General features: G+C 44.2%; 2 protein-coding genes across 5 annotated transcripts in view; one reads left to right on the top strand and one right to left on the bottom strand.

The window, feature by feature from the left end:
- The first annotated feature begins 2,964 nt into the window (after positions 1-2,964).
- On the top strand, positions 2,965-4,586 carry TP53INP2 (tumor protein p53 inducible nuclear protein 2). The gene is made up of 3 exons (XM_004370419.1): positions 2,965-3,088; positions 3,502-3,790; positions 4,334-4,586. The coding sequence occupies exons 1-3, from the start codon at positions 2,965-2,967 to the stop codon at positions 4,584-4,586; spliced, it is 666 nt and encodes a 221-aa protein (XP_004370476.1).
- A 1,961-nt stretch (positions 4,587-6,547) lies between these two features.
- Positions 6,548-25,204, bottom strand: part of NCOA6 (nuclear receptor coactivator 6) — a 98,218-nt gene continuing 79,561 nt past the window's right edge. For 3 of the 4 annotated variants that reach the window (XM_023725152.1, XM_004370416.3, XM_023725157.1), the window contains 2 exons: positions 22,392-22,540; positions 6,548-9,503 (listed from right to left, as the gene is read on the bottom strand). In XM_023725152.1, the coding sequence (XP_023580920.1) occupies positions 9,460-9,503; positions 22,392-22,540 (193 nt within the window). In that variant the 3' untranslated portion in view covers positions 6,548-9,459. The remainder of the gene's footprint in view (positions 9,504-22,391; positions 22,541-25,204) is intronic. The other variant, XM_023725161.1, reaches the window with a different exon arrangement.

Raw genomic sequence — 25,204 nt, 5'->3', positions numbered from 1 at the left:
TGTATGGGATGAGGGTTCCCTTCTACTTGGCCCTTCATCACCTCCCCAACCCTCAAGGTTGTCAGCTAGGAGGGCCGTGACCTGGCCTAGTGCAGGTGATTGCAAGGGTTGTGCTACCCCTCTCTGCTTACATGGGAAGGAGGAGAAGAGCTTCTGACTCTCTAAGTGGATATATCTAGAGGCTGGACCAGGATCCCATTCCAACCTGGGTTTTACTCAAGGATGGGCTGGGGTAGGGGTGGCTTCAGGCTCCAGTGCAATTCTGAGCACAGCTGCTGTAGTTATTAACGGGGATGGTTCTCCCTGGAGCAGAGCAGGGAATGTGAGAACCAGGAAGCTGTCAGGGCTGGGAAAGAAAATCCAGGAGGCTCTCCCAGTGGTCAGGAGAGAGGGCAGGCACTGGCTGGCTGGTGCTGCTGTCATTCCTAGCTCTGTCACTGACTTGCTGTGTGACCTCCAGCAGGGAGCTTCCTACCTGAGCCTCCCTTACCTCTCTGCCTATCTGTTATTTCAAGAGGACAAGCTCGGGCTCTGGTGCACAGTGGGTGCTCTAGTAAATGCATGCTGAATCTTGGTGCCAGGAACTCCACGTCCTTTTACAGCTGGGCAGAGAGGCAGTGACTCAGTTATGGTTCCTGTTGAATCCCCCCTCACACACACCATTATCTTCTTGGGCACTGTTGGCTGTGGCTTTCCTACTGTGTACACTCTGGATTGGTGGCCTAGGGCCTGGCCTGCCCCACCACATTCTAGCTGTATGTTTTGGATAGACTTATGTCCTCTCTCTGATTCTCAGGTTAAAAAATGGGCTGGTTAAATATGATAAACAGCTCTTAACTTCCCTTTCATCAATGAGGTAGTAGGTTCCTGGAAGGGGGTGTGCCTCCTCAAATCTCCAATCTTCCCTTCCTTCAGGAGGAGCCAAACTTCCTGGATTTTTGGTAACTGACTCATTAACTCCGTGTGGCTACAGATGGGCTGGGATACATGGGTTGTGCTGGGCAAGCACTATTTGGGGCTTCCCCCACTCTTCATAACCCCTGTAGATCTCCTAATCCATCTCACCAGGAAAGCCAGCACCCAGGGAGCACTTCCCTCTGGAGCCCACTGTGGGTCTGCAAGAGCAGAAATACTTTAAGGATATGAGGTTAGGTCATTCTGTGGCAAGTGTGAAAACATTCCCAGAGAATGGGGAAGGTGGTAACAAGTGTGGAAACACCCCAGGTGGATTAGCAGTAAGAGTGGAAATGCCTCTAGGAAATGGAAGTGTGGGAATGCCCCCAGGGAGTTCTGCAGCAAGTGTGGAAACAACCCTAGAGGACAGTGACAAGTGGCTTTGCAGCAAAACTGTTGATGATCCTTAGGGAATGGACATGGAGGACTAGGCTCTAGGGACATCCCAGGGGACTGGCCAGCAGCCTCTAGCCTAGATCTGGTCCTGAGGTAGGCTGGGGTGGGGAGAGGGGCAGATCTACAGCTACCTCTTTGGTGTCTTCATTCCTGGAGTTGGGAGGATTCTTCCTCATCTTTACTCAGGGAAGGACTGGGTGAGGTCTTGCGTCCTGGTCCAGCCCTCAGTGTTCATCCTTAAGGGATCCTGGGGTCTCACAGCTCCCTCCCTCCATTATCACCTCTCACTAACCTGCTGTCTCCCAGGGCCAGACAACCCAATCTTTTTCTTTCTAGCCAGAGATGCTGCCCTTGAGCAGGAGCCTGGGAAGGGGGTGAGGGGGAGAAGGACCTGTAGGAATGGGACCTCTGGACCTCATCTGACAGATATGACTAGCGCCTACCAAATCACATGTTGAGATAGTGATTCTGTGGGTTTCTGCCAGCCAGCTTTCAAAATCACACAGGCTCAAGTAGTCTCTGGGGTCAAGGATTGCTGTTTAGGAAATTGTGATAAAAACCAAAGTCCTTCTTTCCAGGAAAACACACATGTGCACATGTGTGGACACACCCACACACACATTTCAGGCCTGATAGTGGACCATGACCACCGGCCACCACGTTAAAAATGCCTAATCCAGACATAACACCCAGCAAAACCAGTGGAGTATAGTGATTATGAGTGCTGCCTCTGGAATCTGACTGCATGGGTTCAAATCATACCTCTGTCTCATACCAGCTGCAGGATTTTGGGCAAGTTTCCTTACATCTCTGAACTTCAGTTTCTTCACATGTAAAAGGGGGATAACTTCCTAGAGTTGCTATGAAGATTGAAAACCCATTGCCTTTGAATCAGTTCCAACTCATAGTGACCCTATGGGACAGAGTAGAACTGTCCCACAGCGTTTCCAAGGCTGTAATCTTTACGGAAGCAGACTGGCACATCTTTCTCCTCTGGAGTAGTGAGTGGGTTCAAACTACCAATCTTTTAGTTAGCAACCGAGTACTTAATTACAGCGCCACCAGGCCTCCTTGCTGTGAGGATTACATGAGGTAGTATAGGTAAAGTTGGTAGTATATTTTTGCCTGGCACACAAATGTTAACAATATTATAATAATCACAAAACAAAACAAACCTATTGCTGTCGAGTCATAACGACCCTATAGGACAGAGTAGAAGTGCCCCAGAGGGTTTCCAAGGAGTGACAAGTGGATTCAAACTGCCAACCTTTTGGTTAGCAGCCAAATGCTTAACCACTAAGTCACCAGGACTCCTTTACAAGTGCTTAGCTCATTTAATTCTTATAACAGCCCAGAGGAGGGCACTATTGTTATTACTATCATTTGACGTTTGAGAAAACACTTTACCATCATGTAGCCTCCCCCATGCATCCCTGTGGTACTCTCAGCACTGCTCTGGGGGATAAGGGTAGTATCACTTGCCCTCTGTCCCAGGCCCAGAATAGGGGTGGACTTCAGTCAGTGATGGTTCTGACTCCTCTCTTTGCCTCGCCTCCCAGGTTTCGGCACAGCCATAGGGCGTCCCCGAGGCCGCTTAACTCCTCAGCCCCCACCATGTTTCAGCGCCTCACCAGCCTCTTCTTCAGCACCCCCTCGCCCTCTGAGGACCCCGACTGCCCCCGCGCCTTCGTCTCCGAGGAAGATGAAGTGGATGGCTGGCTCATCATTGACCTGCCGGGTGAGGCCTGAGTCTGGGGCCAGGACTTTGACTCCTGGGCCTGTGAAGCCATCATGAGCGCAGAAGGACCAGAAGGGGAGGGAAGGGCACTGCTAGGGATTGGGGAGTTCCCTCAAGCCTACAGGGCAAAGTCCGGCTGAGGCAGTGACACTAGAGAGGGGTAACAGCCCCCCCACCCCAAGCAAGCATGGGCTGTCTCCCCGGGGCGCAGTGTTGGGGCCCATACTTCAGGTGCCCAAGGGCAGCAGGTCAAGACACCTGGCCCGTGGCTGCCCGTGGGCGCAGCGGGCGGGTCTGCGGGTCTGACTAACGATGCCCTTTCTCTCCCCGCCCCTCTGTGTCCGGTGTGTGTGTGTGTCCCTCCTGGCCGCGCCCCCCCTCAAATGCACGGCTCCCCCTCCCGCGCCCCGTAGACAGCTACGCGGCTCCACCTAGCCCCGGGGCAGCCTCCGCTCCCGCGGGCCGCCCCCCGCCCGCGCCCTCCTTCATGGACGAGAGCTGGTTTGTTACCCCTCCCGCCTGTTTTACTGCAGAGGGTCCCGGACTCGGGCCCGCCCGCCTCCAGAGCAACCCCCTGGAGGACCTCCTCATCGAGCACCCCAGCATGTCCGTTTACGTCACTAGCAGCACCGTAGTGCTGGAGCCTGGGCCCCCTTCCCCGCACCCTGACGTTGCCCAGCCTGATGGCCACCTTAGCGACGGGTGAGCAGGCCGGGGACTGAGCCTAGAGAGGCGTGTATCGTAAGCAAGGGGCGGGACCGGGAGATCTGGTATGGAAGGGGCGGAGCTGTGAGGGGGCAGGTCTTCGATGCACCGGGGGAGGCCGGTGAGAGGGCGAGGCTTGGAGCTGGCCTGAGGTGAAGGGGTAGGGCTTTGAGACACTGGTTTGGGACGGGACTTGGGGCTCAGAAGACGGTGGCTAAGAAGCCTGGGGCAGGCTTGGAGGCTTGAGGGGCGAGGCCACTTCTAGAGGCTTGTCCAGAAGATAGGGGTGGAATTGGGGGTTGAGACTGAGGCTTCCCGTGGACCAGCTTACCTGTCAATGTCACAGGGGCTAGAACCGAGGAGGCGTCTCCCAGTTGGCTTGGGAAGAGTCTGTACACACGTACACACAAGAAGGGTAGTAGGCGGCCCCTAGGAGCAGAGGCAATGCGGCGCCAAGGCGAGGGAGCTAGGGACATGGTGGGAGCTGCCAGCGGCCTCCGGCTTATCTGAGCCTAACCGAGTCCCACTCTGTCCCTGCAGAGAGATGGCGCCCGCCCGCCGTGAGCCCCGGGCCCTCCACCACGCACCAGCCCCGCTGCCCGCTAGGGCCACGCTGCTGGAGAAGGCGGGCCAGGCGCGGCGGCTGCAGCGGGCCCGACAACGGGCTGAACGCCACGCGCTGAGTGCCAAGGTGGTGCAACGACAGAACCGCGTCCGAGAGAGCCGTCCGCGCCGGCCCAAGCACCAGGGCAGCTTCGTTTACCAGCCGTGCCAGCGCCAGTTCAACTACTGAACGTCTGCTGGCCAGGCCACGGACCCCTCCCCAGCTCCTGATCGTCGGGCCCCTCTGTCGCAGCCAGTGTGCTGCTCAAGGGGTGGCTGCGGCCTACTGCGGGCTGGACACCACACTTTCCCCTTTTTTGAGTGTGTGAGGTGGGGTGATAGCCTCTCCCACCCCAACTCTCTTGATTTCTCTATCTCTGACCCTCTAATCCACTTCTGAACCCCCCTCATCCTCCGTCCTTCTAGTCCCCATGCCCAGCACCTAATCCTCCATTCCCCTCCCCACCCCTGCCACTCCATACTTCCTTCTCTGATTCTCATCCCTATCTTTGTCCTAACATTCCCCTTCACTCTTGCCCTCTAGTCCTCTTCCTCTGCCCCATACCAATTTCTGAGAGCCTCTTCTTCCAGTCCCTGATCTGACCTATTCCCTGCCTTTAACTCCAACTTTACATCCCTCATCCTACCCTACGTTTGACACTACACTCATTTTTGTTCCTATTATTAATTCCTTGCCATTGTAGACCCTCCTAAATGGTTAGGGGGTGGAGTGGGACCCTGAGCCCAGCTCTGACAAGATACAACCTGTGGGGCCTGGGCTGCTGTCCTGGCCCTCCAGTAAGGGTTCAGGCTTAGGGCTCTCCCTTTATATTTCCTCTACTTCCTTCTTCCCCGGGGGTGGGCTCCTTGGAGCTGCTTAGGCCTGGAAAGGTAAAGTATGTGGAAGAGGACCATGAGATGTAAGTCAGAGGGAGAAGGTGGAGGGAATCGAGGAAAGGAGGTGGCCTATTGGAGATACAAATAGGACAGACAGGTTAAGAAGCTGTAGGGAGCAGGGCACCATGGGAGCTGGCACTGTGCTTGCTCAGAGATGCCAAGCCCTGCTATGAGGTTAGCACCTGGAGTCTGCCCCCACTTCCCTTTCCTATAATCCCACCTCCTAAGCCTCTTCCTGAAATCTAGACAGTTCCTTCCTCTGCAGGGTCCTGTGTCTGTAGAGCTTAGTTAATACCTTGCCATCCTACACCACAACATGTCATCCCAAGGTGCTAGAACTAGCTTAGGGGAGATGCAGACCAGAGGGCTTCCAGGCAGGGAAAGGGCACACCCCATGGTAAGAATACAGAGTAATGACACAGGGAGGACAGGCTCTGGGGTGAAGCTATCCCAGGATGGACAACTCAGCCTTCACCGTGCCTCTGGCCTTGGATTTCATACCCCGCGCCGTAGGCCTAACAAACACTCCTGATAGGCTAGGAGCTCCACTGTCCCAATCCCCAAATAGTCCCCTAACCAGGTTCAGGGCCTTCAGGGGGACTTTCCTTATTTTCTCCCCAGGGCTCTCTTCCTTTTTAGTCTGCTGGGGAGAAACTGGTGCCCTATGGTCTCCCTCCCTTTCTCCTCCAGTAAGTACCTGGAGGAGGAAACCTGAATCCCTGGTTGAGACAGAGGGGACAGGGGCAGCCAGCTTTCACCTTCTCATGGTAGGACTGAATTTTGGGCTCAGACACCAGCAACAGCCTCTTGGGATGCCCCGAGAGTTGTTTCCCTATTCGTCTTTCTAGCTGTCTTTTTCTAGTGTGTTCTCTCTCTTCCTTGAAACTTTTATTATTTCCTGTTACATACTAACATAGGTCTTCCCTCTCACCCCAATTCCAGGTATCCAGGCCCCATAGCCAAGCTGTCTTGGAGAAAACGCTGCATTCCCATGAGGGTAAAGGCAGCTGCTCTCCCTGACCCTGTACCCTCAGGCCTCATGTAGGGATGGGGGTGGGGGGAGGGGGTAGCCCCATGGATGCTGGGATGGACCCAGAGGAAGCACTACTGGGGTCTCCTATCCCAGAGAGTAAGCCAAATTTATCCTAAAAGCAGATCAAAGCCCTCATCTCTAGTCCATTAGGCCCCAGTGGTTGACAACCCTGCTAACTTGGCTCCCAAAATTCAGTTGCTTTTATTCTTCCAGCTACCCCTTGGTCACCTCACAGTTTAGAATCTTCAGCACTTCCAAGAGCTAAAACTTCCTCTAACACTTCCTGCCTACTCCTTCACTGCGAGATGGGGCCTAGGTCAATCCTGGGTAGTGTTCATGATCCTTCTGGTGGAAGAGTTTGAGGTATAGGGCATTTGCTTCAAACTTCAAAAGGCACTGCCCTCACCCATATTTCTGGAGGCCTCTCTAGTTCTAGAACCCTCCATCGCCTACCTGGTTGCAAGGTTCATATTTTTTTGTACTGTTCTATAGATTCTGTAGCATTTGAGTGTGGCAATATTTTAATTGTGTATAGATTTCTAAGAACAAACACTACTCAATCTCCTAGTCTGACTCCTGAAGCATCAGACCTCGTCATACTGTATTGACTGTGTATGTGCCTTTCACCTTGAGCATGCTTCAGGTAAACCACAGAACTTGAATACATGAGGGAACCAGAATTCACAAAGTCCTATGCAACCTTAGACAGCAAGGGTTAGAGTCTGTCTTGACTGCTGTTTTCAGAGATCCTGGAGAAGTTTCAGTTTGTGAGTATTAAATAATGTCACTACCAGCACTTTGCCAAAACTGAGTATGCCAGAGGGACTCCATTTTTAAAATGTGAGTCCCAATTACATCAAAGGGCAATTTCCATTTATGTCCCCAATAAGTCTGAGTGCTCCCCTCAATTTGGTTGTCACTTTCCAGCTTTCCACAGTCTAGCTCCAGCAGGGCACTGTGTGTATGAATGCAGTTTGGTGCTGTTTTGGAGTATGCCCGTTCCCCAGCCTCCTGCCTGGAGCCCTCTGATCAACTTGCTCTGATCCATAATGTCTTAGGTGCAACAAGGAACCTACCAGAGATCTTGGATGCCTCCCAGATCCACATGGCTTTACATGAGGGGAATGAATGCAGGCATATCACAACCCACTTCGAATAACTTCCCTCTTGCCCTGCCACTTAGTTCCAAACGGAACCAAGTTGAATGCATCCCGTTTGGGTGTTCTGTGTTGAGGATGGATGAAATGAGGAGACTTTGGTTGATTATGTGTGATGTGTCGACAGACTCAAGGACACAACCACCTTGACCTGGTCATGTGGCATGCCTGTGTATGTGTGTAACAGGATTCTGATTGTTAGATTGTAATGTTATTCCTCTATGGGAGAAAAAAATTAATATAAAGAAAAACAAATAAAAATCTATTTAAAGCACATTATTCCTTCTGCCTGAGTTGAGCTAAAGTGTGGGAAGCACTTTGTAATCTCAAGCACAGTACTGGCATAGGGTATTATTATTAAGCTGACTTTGATTCTGGTCGTGTTTGTCATATGAGAAAGGAAGAGGGTAGATGAGCTTGCTGGGAGCACAGCCAGACAATGTGGGGTCTGACTCATAAATAACTACTTTTAGAGGATCATTATAATGCAAAACATTAAGACAGTTGAAATAGACATGAGAATAAGCATGACAGAATCACCAACTCATTCTCTTGGTCTCAGTTCTTGGCAAGGACAAGGTGGCACCGGAGGGGAAAGGATGGAGTGTAAGTCTAGAACAAGGTGGCACCGGAGGGGAAAGGATGGAGTGTAAGTCTAGAACAAGGTGGCACTGGAGGGGAAAGGATGGAGTGTTAGTCTAGAACAAGGTGGCACTGGAGGGGAAAGGATGGAGTGTAAGTCTAGAACAAGGTGGCACTGGAGGGGAAAGGATGGAGTGTAAGTCTAGCCCTAGGAGACACAGCAGAAGACTGAAGCCCAGGCTGAGACAAGGACAGGGCCTGAAGCAGCAGAGTCCCCTGAAGGCTGGGGTAGGATAGGGACAGAAGCTGGTTTTGGAGACTGTACAAACTGTGAGGTAAAAGTTAGACCAGGAAAGGGGAAAAAACCTGGGCACGTTGATGAGAAGTCACCCCGAGGTGAGAAACAGCGCAAAGAAGTGCAATGTAGTGGACATCTTTGAAGTATGTAGCATAAAATGACCCCTTTTATTTGGAAGCTGTCTCATCTAACCACAGAACTGGACTAAAAGTGGAAATGTGACCTACACTGGGCTCAATTCTTGATACTGATACAAAGAATCTTCCTGGTCAGTCTGGGCTTATTTCAAATAGAGGAAATGTAAACACAGTTGTTAGGGAGCAATCCATCCTGTGCATTGAGACGCAAATGTATAAGGTGGAGAAAAAGCGTTATCTAGGTTGCTGACAGCTTTCCTGTCCTTGAATGAGTTGAGTGAGCAAGTATGTGCATTTTCCTCAACTTGCCAGGAGGGCATCTCTGGTGCAATGGGGCAAGCTGGAATTCTGATTCACAAGGAAAGCTGTGCCTATTCATTTATGGTTCAAAGAACTTGCTCATCTAATAACTCCTTACCAACAACATACCTTTATGTTCTAGGACAATGACATTTATTTAACACATTATTTCACATTGTACAAACCCTTAGATTCTCTTTATTCACTGGTCCATTTCTACAACAAATACATCCAAAAACACTATATAATAAAATTATTTACAACATTTCCAAATGAGAAGATTGCTTTTGCCCCCACTACTGCTATTCACACACAATACTTCCACAGCACAATATATCATTAGAAGATCTAAAAATGCTCACCCTGTACTCTAGGCTGTTTAGGAAATGTGAAAACTAATAACATTTATAATGGCATTAGCTCCTCTCAGTACATGGCAACATTTTAGAAACCTTGAACTTTACTTTGCAACACCAAAAGGGCTCAACAACCCTGCTTTCCCCATTGCACTTTACGAAACAGGTTACAGGGACTAGGAAAAGGGCCACGTTATTAAAATGACTAACTGTACAGAAATGGATTTAGAAAAGTCACAGCTCAAAATTGCTCTTTGTAAAATTCACACACATTTACAAGTATCAAGTCGCCGTCCAGCTCGTTTACTTGGATTTTCTCCGCTTGGATTGCACAGCACTGGTTATGTCTGTGGGGTGGAAAGGAAGGTACATGTTTAGCTGAGACAACTCTTTACAGCAGTGCTTTTTAGGCAGTCCACAAAAACCAGGCCTAACCTAAGTGGTGCCCTACTGAACTCTGAATTGTGCTAAAAGCATCAAAAAGGGCATACAGTGGATGTGGAGAGGGCCAGTTGAAGCCCGTGTCTTAGGAGGAATGTGGGCACAGCCCCGTATTATGGATTGAACCCCATTTGGGAATAGAGGTTTCTTTGTATGTTAATGAAGCCATATCAGTGTAGGGTATATCTCTTTAAGTGAGCAGATTAGGCACACAGAAGCAAGCAGAGATGGGGGAAGACACATGCCAAGCCATACGTAGATCCCTGAGGTACAGAAGCTGAAAAGAGACAAGGACCTTCCTCCAGAGTTGACAAAAAGAGAAAGCCTTCCCCTACAGTCAGCACCCTGAATTCAGACTTCTAGCCTCTTAACTGTGAGAAAAAAGAAGCCCTGGTGGTGCAGTGGTTAAAATGCTCAGCTGCTACCAAAAGGTCAGCAGTTCGAACCTACCAGTCACTCTGCTGGAAAAAGATGTGGCAGTCTGCTTCCGTAAAGATTATAGCCTTGTAAACCCTATGGGGCAGTTCTACTGTGTCGTATAGGGTTGCTATATGATGGCCATGAGTTGGAATCAACTCTATGGCAACAGGTTTTTTGTTAACTATGAGCAAATATATTTTTGTTTGTTAAAGCCACCCACTTGTGGTATTTCTGTTATAGCAGCACTAGATAACTAAGACACCCTGCCTACTGAGACCTGGCAACTGGCGAAACGTGGGTATAGGATACAGGTGGCAGGAGTTAAAACACATGTACCTGGCTAGAAAAAGTGTTAGGGTGGGGCAAGTTTCTTTAGCTGGGCAAGTAACACCATAATCTCCTTCACCAGTTCCCTTCCCTCAGTGAACAGACAGAATGACAGTGCTTTAGTGAGAAATCAATGAGTGATGCTACAAGCAAGTGTGCCAGAATGTAAAACAAAAAACAGCCTGTGGATCCTTTTTGGAGCCAAGCCATTGCGTTGCAATAAGGACCCTTTTTTGCTATGCTATAGTCAAAATTTCTAAACACCATGACTCTTCTTCGACAAGTGTCTACCATGGTCCAGCCAGATATATTAAGAATGTGAATACATATAAGCATGCAAGAGATGGGAGCTGAGTGATTTATACAGAGAGTGACATAAAGGGGAATGAATGTGTTTCAATTTAATTCCTCTTATAATATCAATGTCTTAAATCAATCAACTCAATCTTATCCCAGAATTAAATCTTGTTTCTCAAAAACTTTTCCATACAAAAGTTCCTCTATGGCAGAATATAATGAATACCTTGAGGCTCTCCAAATGTAAAAAATTCTTTGAAATCTCATACTGACCTTAAAAATTCACCCTTATTTTTCATGTTGCTCCATAGTAAACATTTTGGTTTTAATATGAAAACGAAATGTTCTAAAATTACTTTCCATCAAGGAGAAAAAAATATTTTCTAACATATTAATGTGTACGAGGAATTGCATATATCCAGTTCTGGAAACTAGGCTGATTTTTCTGATGCTGCATGTTAGGTTCAGTGTTTAAGCAATTTTTCTTCTTTGTTGTATCATAATATTTTGAGAACTCAGACTCTCATAAATATGTGGATGCAAAAAGCAAAACTTTCACTGCTTTGTTAACTATGGTTAATTGATAAAGGGTGGTCTAGATGGCCTTCCCTGAGGTCACCTGTACAATGTTTTCGTGTTTTTGTTGGTGGAAATTTCAGTATGTACATCTTCTTGCTGGGAAGCCATGTTGCTTGTGCCGTAAAGCAGAATCAAAGTCTCTCTGATTTACTCATCAGTCTTTTACTAATCAGAGGACAGTTACCTGATAGGATGTTGATAATGGTATTCTTTATTTTACTACTAGCATCGAAATTTTAATTCCATGTAAATGGACTAAGAGCCTTACACTGCCCACAACTTCCCATAATCAACTCTTTTTGTCTCTCAAGCTTCCTTTTCACTATAGAAAATTTGCCATTTGCAGTAAAAATATGTAGGGCTTTGTCTTCACTGAGTGTGCATCCCTGGAAAAATATCTGTTAATTAGGTGAACTTTGGAAACATTTTTGTTATGATATGAAGTCTCAAGCAGTGTGTTGGAGAACCATATATGCAGCTGGGAAAAGAAGTAGGGAGTGTGGGGGGATCACCAGCCTCAGGCTCCCCACTCCTTCCTTGCTTGTTCCTATCTGTCACTACTCCAAAGCACCCAAGTAACTGGCAGGCTGCCTCTGCTTCTGGGGATGGATCTATGAGTGGGGCCATGAGGATTTATTTTAGCCTCCAGCACAAATCCAAAACAAGGGATTTATGCTAGAAACTACAATAAGATAAAACAAAATAAAAAATCACCTTTTGGATACTCAGGGATGGGGGGTTGTTGTTGGTGGCACACTTATACTTCCACAAGGGAAAAAAAAATTTCAACTGGAGTTTGAAATTTCAATCACCTTCCCTGGATAAATCTACCCGATCTGGGTCAATAGCAAAGTCATTTTCCATTTCTTTATAACTCTGTCTGAAAAGATGAGTTCTGTGGTTCAATTTTACACTCCAAAATGTTACCACTTTTACCACTTCCTTGAACACAGTAAGAGATTCTAGATGGCATATTTGGAGTGTGCATATCAGGCCTTGATCACAGCTATGTTCCAAAGGCTAGCCTGACTTATTTGACTGCATGATCTCACCCCTAACTCCACAACCAATACCATACTGCCAAAAAACCTCACATATATTGTTGAAAACGTCTTCAGTTTTTTAAACTATCAAAGATTTTACAAATTAATGTCTTCACAAATATACAAACAGTTCAAAGACTAATAGTGTAGCCAGATAATTTATATCTGTTTTAGAACCAAAAATATGGTAAAGAACTAGGTCTATAATAGCCTTTCAGATGGTTGTCCATATGTAATTAAGGAACATTTAAATTTATAATTTGATAAGGTTTTTTTTTTTTTTTTCAGCCTAGGTGCCTTTTTTTGTTCTTTAATTTTATTGTGGTAAAACATAACACAAAATTTGCCATTTTAACCATTTTTAAGTTTACAGTTCAGTGACAATTACACTCATCATGTTGTACAACAATCACCATTTCCAAAAGTTTTTCATCACCCAAAACAGAAACTCAGTACTCCTTAAGCAATAACTCTCCATCCCCCTACCCTCCCTAGCCCCTGGTAACCACTAATAAACCTCTGTCTCAGTGCATTTTCCTATTCTAGGTATTTTATATAATGGGATCATATAATATTTGTCTTTTTGTATCTGTTTCTTTTGTGTACATTTTTTGGATATTTTCTTTGTGGTACCATGGGGGTTACATTTAATAAATTTATAACAACCTAGTTTAAACTGCCACCACTCATGTGTCAGTTTGTCATACTGTGGTGACTTGTGTGTTGCTTTGATGCTGAAAGTATGCCATTGGTATTTCAAATACCAGCAGGGTCACCAATTGTGAGCAGGTTTCAACAGCACTTCCAGACTAAGACAGACTAGAAAGAAGGACCTGGCGGTCTACTTTGAAAAAACTGGCCAGTGAAAACCTTATGAATAGCAGCTGAACATTGTCTGATACAATGCCGGAAGATGAGCCCCTCAGGTTGGAAGGCACTCAAAATACAACTGGGGAAGAGCTGCCTCCTCAAAGTAGTATCGACTTTAATGATGTGGATGGAGTACAGCCTTCATATGCTGATGTGGCATGACTCAAAATGAGAACAGCTGCAAATATCCATTAATAATTGGAACGTGGAATGTAAGTTTAAATTGATACCAATTTAACTTCACATACTTAACATACAAACACTCTGTTCCTATACCACTCCTCCCACCTTTATGTTGTCACAGATTATATCTTTACATTGTGTGCTCAATAAGGTAAATTTATAATTTTTTAATGTATTTGTCTTTTAAATCATGTAGGACATAACAAGTAGAGTAACAATACAAAAATACCATAAAACAGGCCTCTATATTTACCCATGATATTACCTTTACTAGAGATCTTGTTTTCTTCATATGGTTTCCAGTTACTGTCTAGTGTCCTTTCATTTCAATCTGAAGGAACAGCCTTTAGCATTTCTTGTAGGGCACATCTTGTGGTAACAAACTCCCTCAGTGTTTGTTTATCTGGGAATGTCTTAATTTCACCCTCATTTTTGAAGGACCATTTTGCCAGATGTAGAATTTTTGCTTAACAGTTTTCTTTCAGCACTTTAAACATGTTATCCCACTGCTTTCTGGCTCCATGGTCTCTGAGGAGAAATTGGTACTTAGTCTTATTGAGGATCCCTTGCATATGATGATTTGCTTTATTCTGCTGCTTTCAAGTTTATCTCTTTATCTCTGGTGTTTGTGAAATTGATTATAATGTGTCTTGGAGTGGATCTTTTTGGGTTTATCCTATTTGGAGTTTGTTCAGTTTCTTAGATGTATAGATTCATATCTTTCATCAGATGTGGGAGGTTTTCAGTCACTGTTTCCTCAAATATTCCTTCTGCCCTTTCATCTCTTTCTTCTCCTTCTGAGACTCCACCAACGTATATGTTGGTCAGTGTTATGGATTGAATTGTGTTCCCCCAAAATATGTGTCAGCTTGGCAAAGCCATGATTCCCAGTATTATGTGATTGTCTACCATTTTGTCACCTGATGTGATTTTCCTGTGTGTTGTAAATCCTACCTTCATTATGTTAACGAGGCAGGATTAGAGGCAGTTATGTTAATGAGGCAGGACTCAATCTACAAGATTAGGTTGTATCTTAAGTCAATCTCTTTTGAGATATGAAAGAGAGAAGCAAGCAGAGAAACAGAGAAGACCTCCTACCACCAAGAAAGCAGAGCCAGGAGAGGTGGGTGTCCTTTGGACCCAATGACCCTGTGCTGAGAAGCTCTAAGACCAGGGGAAGATTGATGACAAGGACCTTTCTCCAGAGCTGACAGATAGAGAATGCCTTCTCCTGGAGCTGATGCCCTGAATTTGTACTTCTAGCCTACTGGACTGCAAGAGAATAAAATTCTGTTTGTTGACGCCATCCACTTGTGGCATTTCTGTTATAGTAGCATTAGACAACTAAGACAGTCGGCTTGAGGGTGTCCCACGAGTCCCTTAGGCTGTGTTCACTTTTCTTCATTCTGTTTTTCTTTTTGTTTCACAGACTCAATAATTTTAATCGTCCTATCTTTAAGTTCACTGCTTCTTTCTTCTGCCAGCTTGAATCTTCTGTTGAATCCCTTCAGTGAATTTTTCATTTTGAGTTATTGTATTTTTGACTCCAGTATTTGTTTCGTTCTTTTTTATAATTTCTACCTCTTTACTGATATTTTCATTTTGTTCCTGTATTGTTTTCCTGATTTCCTTTAGATCTTTTAGCTCTTTGAGCATATTTAATACTATTGTTTTAAAGTCTTTATCTAGTAAGTCCATTAAACAGGTTTCCATGGGGATGGTTTCTGTCTCTTTTGTTCTTTTGAATGGCCTAGTCTTTCCTGTTTCTTTGTATGCCTTGTTGTTTTTTTGTGGAAACTGGGATACTGGAATATTATAATATTGTAACTCTGGAAATCAGATTCTTCCCCTCCCCTGGGTTTATTTTTTTAAATTGTTGAAGGCTGTAGTCATCCATTTGTTTAGTGACTTTCCCTAACTATTCTTGCAAAGACTGCTTTCCTGGACATGGTGTGGACACTGAGGTATCTATTTTTTAGCTTTTGTTCAGCTAGTGTTTTGACAGAGATTTCCTTGAATTCCAGGGGGGAACACAACAAATAAAACCCTATCTCAATCTTTGCAAACTGGCTCTGTGCTGGGGCTCTCCTTTAGCACTTACCCAGGCTTGCAATCAGCCTAAGGATCAGATCAAGGTGAAAGTACAGGGTCTTCTAATGTAATTTCTGAGTATGTGTCTTGCTCTGGGCACGTAGTTTTTTCAATTCCCCTGTATACATGGTGCTTTTGAAAGTCTTAATTTCTGAAAGAAACTCTCTACTACCTGGCTTCTCCTTTAAGACTTTGGGTGCCTAATGTGTGCCTTAATGACACTCTTTAGCACAGGTAAGGAGCCCTGGTGGCACAGTGGTTAAGCACTCAGCTGCTATCTGAAAGGTCAGCAGTTTGAACCCACCAGCTGTTCTGCAGGAGAAAGATGAGACAGTTTGCTTCCATAAAGATTAAAGCCTTGGAAACCCTATGGGGCAGTTCTACTCTGTCCTACAGGGTCACTATGAGTTGGAATTGACTTGATGGCAACAAGTTTGGTTTAGCCCAGATGGCTACGGCCTATGTGATCTCAGAAACAGGCCAAACTAAGATGAGTGCCTTGCTTCAATCCTTCAGGCAGGGCCCAGATAGGTTAAAACAGACACACATAATAATTTACAAATAGTCTGCTCTACTCCCTCTGGAGCTAGGCCCCAGGCTCCTGCTCTGATAGTGCCTGCTGCCACTGCTTTAAGATGGTCATACTGAGCCAAGGAAGGGGTAGGGTGCTGGCAAGTAGAAAACCAAAGCATTCCTACTGTTTATATGTTGTCTTTTTCTTGATTCAGCATTTGCTTAGTTGTTGTTATTCTTTGACTCGTTTCCAGAGTTCTGACAAAGTTGGTTCTGCCAGTTTCTGCCTGGGTTTTTTTTTTGTGTGTGTGTGTGCTTTTGCAGGGGGACATGAGTGTGCAGCTGCTCATGCTGCCATCTTGCTCTGGACCTTTGATGTGTCTTTTTGACCTTAAGCAAATTTTGTCAAATCTACAGTAAAAGGCTCTATTAAATCCTCTAGTATGTGGGCTTTACCTTCTGTTATGGATTGAATTATGTGCCCCAAAAATATGTGTTGTAATTCCTACCCTCTATGCCTGTGGTGGAGCCCTGGTGGCACAGTGGTTAAGAGCTTGGCAGCTAATCAAAAGGTTGGCAGTCTAAATCCTCCAGCCACTCCTTGGAAACCCTATGAGGCAGTTCTACTTTCTCCTCTAGGGTCGCTATGAGTCAGAATCAACTCATATGGCAGTGGGTTTTGGTTTTTTTTGTTTATGCCTATGGTTATAATCTCATTTGGGAATGGGTTGTCTCTGTTATGTTAACAGACACGATTAGTGTAGCGTGTGTCTTGAGTCAATCTCTTTTGAGATATAAGAGATTAAAACAAGCCATCTAGAGAAGCAGAGATGGGGGAAGATACGTGCCAAGCCATATGAAGCTCACCCAGGAACAGAAGCTCGAAGAGATAAGGACCTTCTTCCAGAGCTGAAAGAGAACACTTTCCCTAGAGCCGGCATCCTAAACTTAGACTTCCAGCTTCCTAAACTGTGAGAAAATGAATTTGTTTGTTAAAGCCACCTGCTTGTGGTGTTTCTGTTATAACAGAACTAGACAACTAAGACACCTTCCAAGGAGTTTTAGAAATTGATCTTAAATGAATTTACTTGCTCACCTGATTGTGCTTTTTACCGTACTACTTCTAGCCAAGACTTCTAATTAATTGCCGTTGAGTCCATTCTGACTCATAGCAACTCTGTACGACAGAGCAGAACTGCCCTATAGGGTTTCTAAGGGTGTAATCTTTATGGATGCAGACTGCCACATCTTCTTCCCATGGTCTCGCACGGAGTGGCTGGTGGGTTTGAACTGACCTTTCGGTTAGCAGTCAAGTGCTTTAACCACTGCATCACCAGGGCTCCTGATTTCTCTCTACATAATTGTAAACAATTTTGGAAATTTTCCTTCAAAATTTGCATGACTGGTTTCTAAATGATGCTATAAGAGTGTAGTTTCAGGCAGTTATTGTTCAGGGTTTTCTCCCATAAGATGTCTAATAGGCACATTTGCATTTCCATAATAATAACACTTCTGTATTAATTATTCCTGTATATATATATTTTTTTTGATTGTTGTTTCTCAATTCACTGGCTGTGGGTAGCATAGGACAATCATCTACTTTGCTGTCAGATGCACCTAGGGACACCCACAGCTGCTGGTGATTACAGGTTGTTCTGAACTTCCCTCCTATTAGCATATTCTCCCAGGTTTCAAATTGATGCTTTGAACTTCATGTTTTTAACTTCTGATTCCAATTCAAAATACAACATAAAAACTATTATAAGTAGAAGAGTAAATAGTGACACGACAAACTAGAAAAGTCATGGCTTCTGTGTTAATGGAAACTAACCACATCAGAAAGAAGATCTACTCATTTGCATGTTTGTAAACAATACACCCGATCCAGTGCAATTTTAAAAGGAAGTTCACTGATTTGTGGAAGCCAACTTTTGTGTCTGTAATTAAAAGTGAGGGGAAAAACCTAATCAACCAAAAACAAAAACACTGGTTCAGAGAGTGACCAACCAACCATGCGGACCTCCTTGGACTTGCCCAGATTTCATCCACTCCACCTGCTCCAATCTGGCAGTCTAGTAGGTCTTGGCCAGCATGATGTAAGCAAATTCTGCTCTTGCAGCAGAAGCACACATGATTAATGTCATTGGCTCCTTCATACAAAAGCACCAAAACATCTCATTCTTCACTGCTTGTAATATTCTCAGCTTTCCAGATTTTCACAAAAAATACAGAATGTTTCTCATTCTGTTTGTGCATATATGACCAAAATCTTCTGAGTACAAAAAAGATCTTTTTTCCCCTCAAAAATTTAAGTACTGAAGCTACGGGAAGATACTTCATGTTTCAAGTACCCAAACACCATCATATGTCTCCAAGTTTGAGACGCATGGATTTTAGAGATCAGCTTGATATTTTGTGAATCCTAAAAAATCAAACCAAACTCATTCCGGTTGAGTTGATTCTGATTCACAGTGACCATACAGTATAGAGTAGAACTGCCCTATAGGGTTTCCACGGCTGTAAATCTTTAAGGAAGCAGACTGCCACATCTTTCTCCCATGGAGTGGCTGGTGGGCTCGACCTGCTGACCTTTCAGTTAGCAGATGAGAGCTTTAACCATTGTGCAACCAGGGCTCCTTCTGGTGAACCCTAGGTATGGGTTAAAATACTATCACAGAAAGTTATTTTACGACTCTGTTTCACATGTTTGGATTCAACACACAGGCCAAATAATATGCATGTTTATTCTTTAATTTGGATCCACGAACCCTGACACTTAAAACCAAAAGAACTACAGTACTCATTTCTGATTTTAAAGGTAACTGGCCCTGGGAGAGTTAGAGAATGATAGCCTGAAGGCTTGAGGGTGGTGTGGAGGTCTATATATGACTGTGATTCCTGGGATCTCGGCAGAGCTCTGCCATCCTCTAGTGAGAGGATTACTCAGTACCCCTTGCAAGATCACAGAGCCTGTGAGTCTTTATGGCTTTTCCTAAGCCTCACAGCATGCACGGGGCAGACATTCCAACATGACTGCACTACCTTGGGACAATGTCCAGTTTAAGTGTATAGGTCTATTCCCCACCCTCCTCCTAAAACAGGTTCCAGTTTTCCATCTTTTCTTGGCTGGCAGTTCTCTGCAGAGTGGCTCTAATTTGGGCATCTCTTCTTTACTATCCCAGCTGCTCTCTAGATTAATTCTCTCTGGTACACTGTCAATGATACCTATAGTATCTTGAGGCTCTGAGCTCAGATCAGGGTTCCAAAAATCCAGTAGGTGACATTTCTAAAGGCCAACCCCCCTCTTTGTTTAAAGATTCTTGTTCCACAACCTAGAAGACCTTGATCCTTCTGGAAAGCAAGGGGCTACAATACACAGAACTGAAAGGAAGCAGATTTCTCCAGAGAACTCCAGGAACCCTTCTTTTGGGCTCTAAGTTTAATATACCAAGAGATGTGTTCCTTTTAAACAGGTTTCTGCAGCCTAGTAGATGACTTCCAGGGAGAAGGAAGAAAGTTATTGGCTCCATTTCTGCATCTAAAGTGGGGATACTTATGAAAACACTACCTGTGATACATAAAGTATGCCCAGAAGGTAAAGAAGGCCCTCCAACTTCTCCCCTCACTCTCCAGCAGGCTGAGGTAGGGTGACAGTTATTTTCTACACCTCTCTTTTACCTGTATGACCCGTAGACTGTGGCCTGCTCCCAGGGGCTCTTGTAAGACATCATGACATTCCTGCCCAGAAACATGACCCGCCAAGTACAGCTGAGTTCTCACGTCAGTGTCTAATGTTGCCCTGATCTTTAGGCTAGCATTCCAATGACACTTGGTCATTCCTCAGTAGTCAGGCTGCTATCAGGCACTCAGCCAGGACCCCAGCCCTTGCCCAACCTGAGCTGCTGAAGCTCAGCACATTTCCTGAGAGGATGAAATATCACGTCATCTCTCAGATCTGAGCCTTTGCACATGCTGTACCTTTTGCCTAGAATATTCTATCCAACCCTCATGGCTTGGTTAATGCCTCCTCATTCTTCAGGTCTCAGCTTAAACACCACTTTCTCTGGAAAGTCTTCTCTGACCTGGCAGATGAGGAAGACATCCCAGCTATATGCTCCTACAGCACTATGTAATTTTGCTATCACAGCATTTAACATTTAACGCACTGTATTAGAGTTTGTCTGTCTTTCTTGCTAGTCTAATCAATGTGGTGAAGAGAAATTCTGTATCTGTCTTTTCACTATTATATCCTCCGGGCCTGCTATGTAGTACTTAATACATATTTGATAGATGGTAAGCAAAACCAGACATGAGTTCCTGCCCTAACAGAGCATACATATTAATTACCTATTAGACAAACAGACATAAAGTTACAAACGTGGTGTTATGAAGGAGAACACAATGCTATGATTCCTCATAGCAGTGACAACTGAGCTAAGATAAATAGGAGGAGTAGGAAGCTAATGAGGAGAAGAGCGGCTAGAAGAGCACTCCTCATAATAGCTGCAACACGTGTACAGGCCTTGTGATGACAGGGATGAGGATGGCATGTACAAGTTACTGAGGGAGATGAGATGAGGCTGGGAGAAGCTAACAGGGGCCAGACCACACAGGACCTTGTGGGCCACGGTGAGGCTTTTAGACTTTAACCCTAATTATAATGGTAAATCATTGAAGGGTTTTAAGCTAGTGGGTAGCAGTGAGGATGAAAAAAAGTAGATGAATTTAGGACACCTGAGATAAAATCCACAGCTTTTTGTGATGGCTTAGAGGTGAGGGTGAGGGAGACAGCTGGTGTCAAGGAGGAATCCTGCACTTCTAGCTTGCCTAATGGATGGACAGTGGTGACACTCATTGAGATGGGGGAACAATGGCAGAGACCTGACTTTGGGGTAAAAACCACAGTTTGGTGTTATGGATTGAATTGTGTCCCTCAAAAATGTGTGTCGGTGTCAACTTGGCTAGGCCATGATTCCCAATATTGTGTGGTTGTCCACCATTTTGTGATCTGATGTGATTATCCTATGTGTTGTAAATCCTAACCTCTACAATGTTAATGAGGCAGGATTAGAGGCAGTTTGGTTAGTAAGGCAGGACTCAATCTACAGGATTAGGTTGTATCTTGAGTCAACCTCTTTTGAGATATAAAAAAGAGAATCGAGCAGACAGGAAAGGGACCTCATAACACCAAGAAAGAAGTGCTGGGAACAGAGTGCATCCTTTGGACCCTGGGTTCCTGTGCTGAGAAGCTCCTAGACCATGGGAAAATCAATGACAAGGACCTTCCTCCAGAACCGACAGAGAGAAAAAGCTTTTCCCTAGAGGCTGCACCCTGAATTTGGACTCTAGCCTCCTAAACTGTGAGAGAATACATTTCTGTTTGTTAAAGCCATCCACTTGTGCTATTTCTGTTATAAGCAGCATCAGATGACTAAGACATTTGGTTGCAGACATGTTGAGTTTGAGGACCTGTTAAGGCTTTTACATGCAGTTGTCTAAGATCTTTAGAGGTCTGTACTAGAAATACAAATTTATGAGTCATCTGTGAAAGAAGAAGAGGGGCATGAATGAGATTACTTAGGGAGAAAATGTAAGTTGAAGGAAAAAAAAAAGACTCAGGATCAAAGTTTGAGGGAAGCCAACATCTAATGGCTAGGTGGAGAGATTGAGAAGGAACAGCTAGAGAGGTAGACAGAAAAGTACTAAGATTTTTGGGTCACAGAAGCCAGAGGAGGTAGTTCAAAAAGGAGATAATAGTCAACAGAGAAGAGAAAACTGATAGTTTAAGGTTCTTGAGAAGGTCGGAGAAGATGCGATCAAAGGCACAGGTGGAAGAACTGGCCTTAAACTTGAGGGGGGATATCTGCTTTATTATAACAGGAGCAAAGGAGGATACAGAAAGGTTGGCACTTCAAATCCACCCAGAGGTGCCTTGGAAGACAAGCCTGGTGACATGCTTCCAAAAGGTCACAGAAAACCCTACGGAGCAGTTCCACTCTGCACACTTGGTGTTGCCATGAGTCAGAATTGACTCAACGGCAGCTAACAACATAGGGAAGTTGAGGCAGTTCTATCTTCTCTATGAAGAGGTGAGGGTTTTGCTGAGAGGGACAGGAGAAAGTGGGGGCTGAAGTTTTAAAAGCAGAGTAGGGGAGAGCTGACCACAGGAACATAAAAGATGGCTGGGCTGTGTTGAGGAACAACTAATTGAAGTGGGTGATCATGAATTTAAAGTAGAATCAATCTGCTCTGTTATATTCTCTTTTCTAACAGTGCCTGCTGCTCTGTACACACATGGAAAACATATAGTTAAACAAACTAACAAATAAAGGAAGGACCAAACAAGCAATAGAAGTCAAAGTAACTTGACAAATTTAAGGAACATAAGTTTAAGATGCTGCTGAGGTAAGGACTTCATTCTTCTTAATGACCCACAAACAGCACCCTCACCCACCCCACCCCACTGCTAACCTTTAGTAGAGCTGGAGGCTGAAGCAGGCCGAGAGGATCGTTTACGATGTCCATTTTCCACACTTTCAGAAGCCACAGTTGCCTCTTCAGTTCGGGAGTTTCTTCGGCTTGGGGTTTTGGACTTTTCAACTATCTCTTTGGGCTCACTGCTGACAAAGAGAAGCACAAGTTTCCAAGGAGGTGAGAGAATCAAGTAACACAAAAAAGGGGCTCTTCGATAGAGTTTTATTGATAAGGCAGGAGAAAATACATGGAAAGAGAATATCCCCCACACTCCCACTCCCAGGTCATTCTATATTACTCCACCCTGAGACAATGAGTACAATTACCTTCTGTATTATAAGAATTTAAATGTGTGTTTAGCCTGTTACATTAGTAAAAATAAAATAATAAAGCATAATGCTGGTAAAATGGTGGAAAAACAGGTAAAAGACAAAGAATTTGGAACAAAAATCCCCAAACTTCCTCGCTCATTTTCTCAAGCTAAGAATATGCCCCTTTAAAAATTAAAAGATTTTGGATTTTGTAATTTTTCAGAAAAGGGTGTTTAACATAAGATGTTTGAAAATTGCTACTAACTCAAAATAGTATCTAAAATCTAGGAAATTACTAACATATATTGGCATTTACTATGAGTCTGATACAGCCAGATAATGTCACATTACAAGTCACATTATGGAAGAATATACATGGGAATATGTTCACAATACACTGCTAGGTATACTGACTGCCCTCATCTCATCCCCTTTTCTAGTATGCAAAGATTTAAAATTGTTAATATTTGGTGTTACTGAGGGCACAGGGACTAAGACATTTTCATATAATCCTAGTGGAGTATTAAAAGATGTAATCCAGTAGTTCTCAACAGCGGGCAATTATGCCTCCCACTGGGCATTTGGCAATGTCTGGAGAAATTTTTTATTGTCATGACTGGGAGGGTGCTACTGGCATCTAGTAGGTTGAGGGCAGGAATGCCACCAAATATCCTAATGCATAAGAAATCCCCTACAACAACAAGGAATTATCTGGTCCAAAATGTCAATACTGCTGAGGTTGAGAAACACTGGTGTGTAACTCTGACTCAGCAATTCCATTTCAAGGTGCCTAAGAAAATAAATCTTTTTACATAGCTCTAATTACACACATGGATATCAAAGCATTTTATTTATACTAGTAAAAACAGAAGACCTAAATGCCTAACAATAGTAGATTAGTTAACTAAATCGTGGCACTCCATATGCAGTCATGAAAAATCATGTTGTAGAAAAAACTATTCATGATACATTATTAAATGGAAAAAAAAGCTACCAATAGCATAAATAGTATTATCTCATTTTCATTATATAATAAGCACATATTTAACCATATACGAATGTGGATGTGATATATATATATATATATATATATATATAAATGTGACACTGTGTATCATGTACACATACTCTGAGAAGAGGACTGGAAGATGATGAACTAAAATGTACCCAGTGGATATTGCTGAGTCATAAGAGTACTGGTTTACTGGAGAGTTATTTTCTCCTTTGTGCTTCTCTGAATTTCAAGTTTTCTTTAATAAACGTTTTACTACTTTTGTGGTTCAAAAACTTGTTAGGAAAAAAAAGAAGAAGCTGATTACATTTGCTTGCAAGTAGTGGTCTCTTTCTATCCGGAGTAAAGGAGAGTGAAGAAAACCAAAGACTCAAGGGAGCATTTAGTCCAAAGGACTAAAAGACTACATGAATCACAGCCTACATGACCTTGAGACTAGAAGAACTAGATGGTGCTTGGCTATCACTACCAACCACTCTGACTGGGATCACAACAGAGGGTCCTGGACAAAGCAGGAGAAAAATATAGAACAAAAAATCAAATTCATGAAAAAAAGACCAGACTTACTCGCCTGACAGAGACTAGAGGAACCCCTGAGACTATGGCCCTAAGAATCCCTCTGACATGAACTGTAGCCATTCCTGGAAACCATCTTCCAGCCAAGCAATAGACAGGCCCCATAAAATACATAATAACACCAAGTAACTTGAATTGTAAACTTTCACTTAAAGTACAACAATAAAATAAATAAATAAACAAACAATAACACCAGAAAAGAATGTGCTTAGTTGTTGTTGTTAGGTGCCTTCAAGTTGGTTCCGACTCATAGCAACCCTACATAACTAACAGAACACTGCCCACTTCTGCACCATCCTCACAATTGTTATGCTTTGAGCCCACTGTTGCAGCCACTGTGTCAATCCATCTTGTCAAGGGTCTTCCTCTTTTTTGTTGGCCCTCTACTTTACCAAGCATGACGTCCTTCTCCAGGGACTGATCCTTCCTGATAACATGTCCAAAATATGTGAGATGTAGTTTCACCATCCTTGTTTCTAAGAAGCATTCTGGTTGTACTTCTTCCACGACAGATTTGTTTGTTCTTTTGGCAGTCCATGGTATATTCAGTATTCTTCGCCAACACAATTCAAAGGTGTCAATTCTTCATCGGTCTTCGTTACTCATTGCCCAGCTTTCGCATGCATATGAGGCGACTGAAAACACCATGGCTTGGGTCAGGCACACCTTAGTCTTTAAGGTGACGTCTTTGCTTTTCAACACTTTAAAGAGGTTTTCTGCAGCAGATTTGCCCAATGCAATGTGTCTTTTGATTTCTTAACTGCTGCTTCCATAGGTGTTGATTGTAGATCCAAGTAAAATGAAATCCTTGACAACTTCAATCTTTTCTCCGTTTGTCATGATGTTGCTTATTGGTCCAGTTGTGAGGATTTTTGTTTTCTTTATGTTGAGGTGTAATCCATACTGAAGGC

The sequence above is a fragment of the Trichechus manatus genome, unplaced genomic scaffold (genome assembly GCF_000243295.1).
Source record: "Trichechus manatus latirostris isolate Lorelei unplaced genomic scaffold, TriManLat1.0 scaffold00008, whole genome shotgun sequence".
NCBI classification, from domain to species: Eukaryota; Metazoa; Chordata; class Mammalia; order Sirenia; family Trichechidae; genus Trichechus; species Trichechus manatus.
The sequence above is the reverse complement of the archived record's forward strand: the minus strand, read 5'-3'. Positions and strand labels throughout refer to the sequence as shown.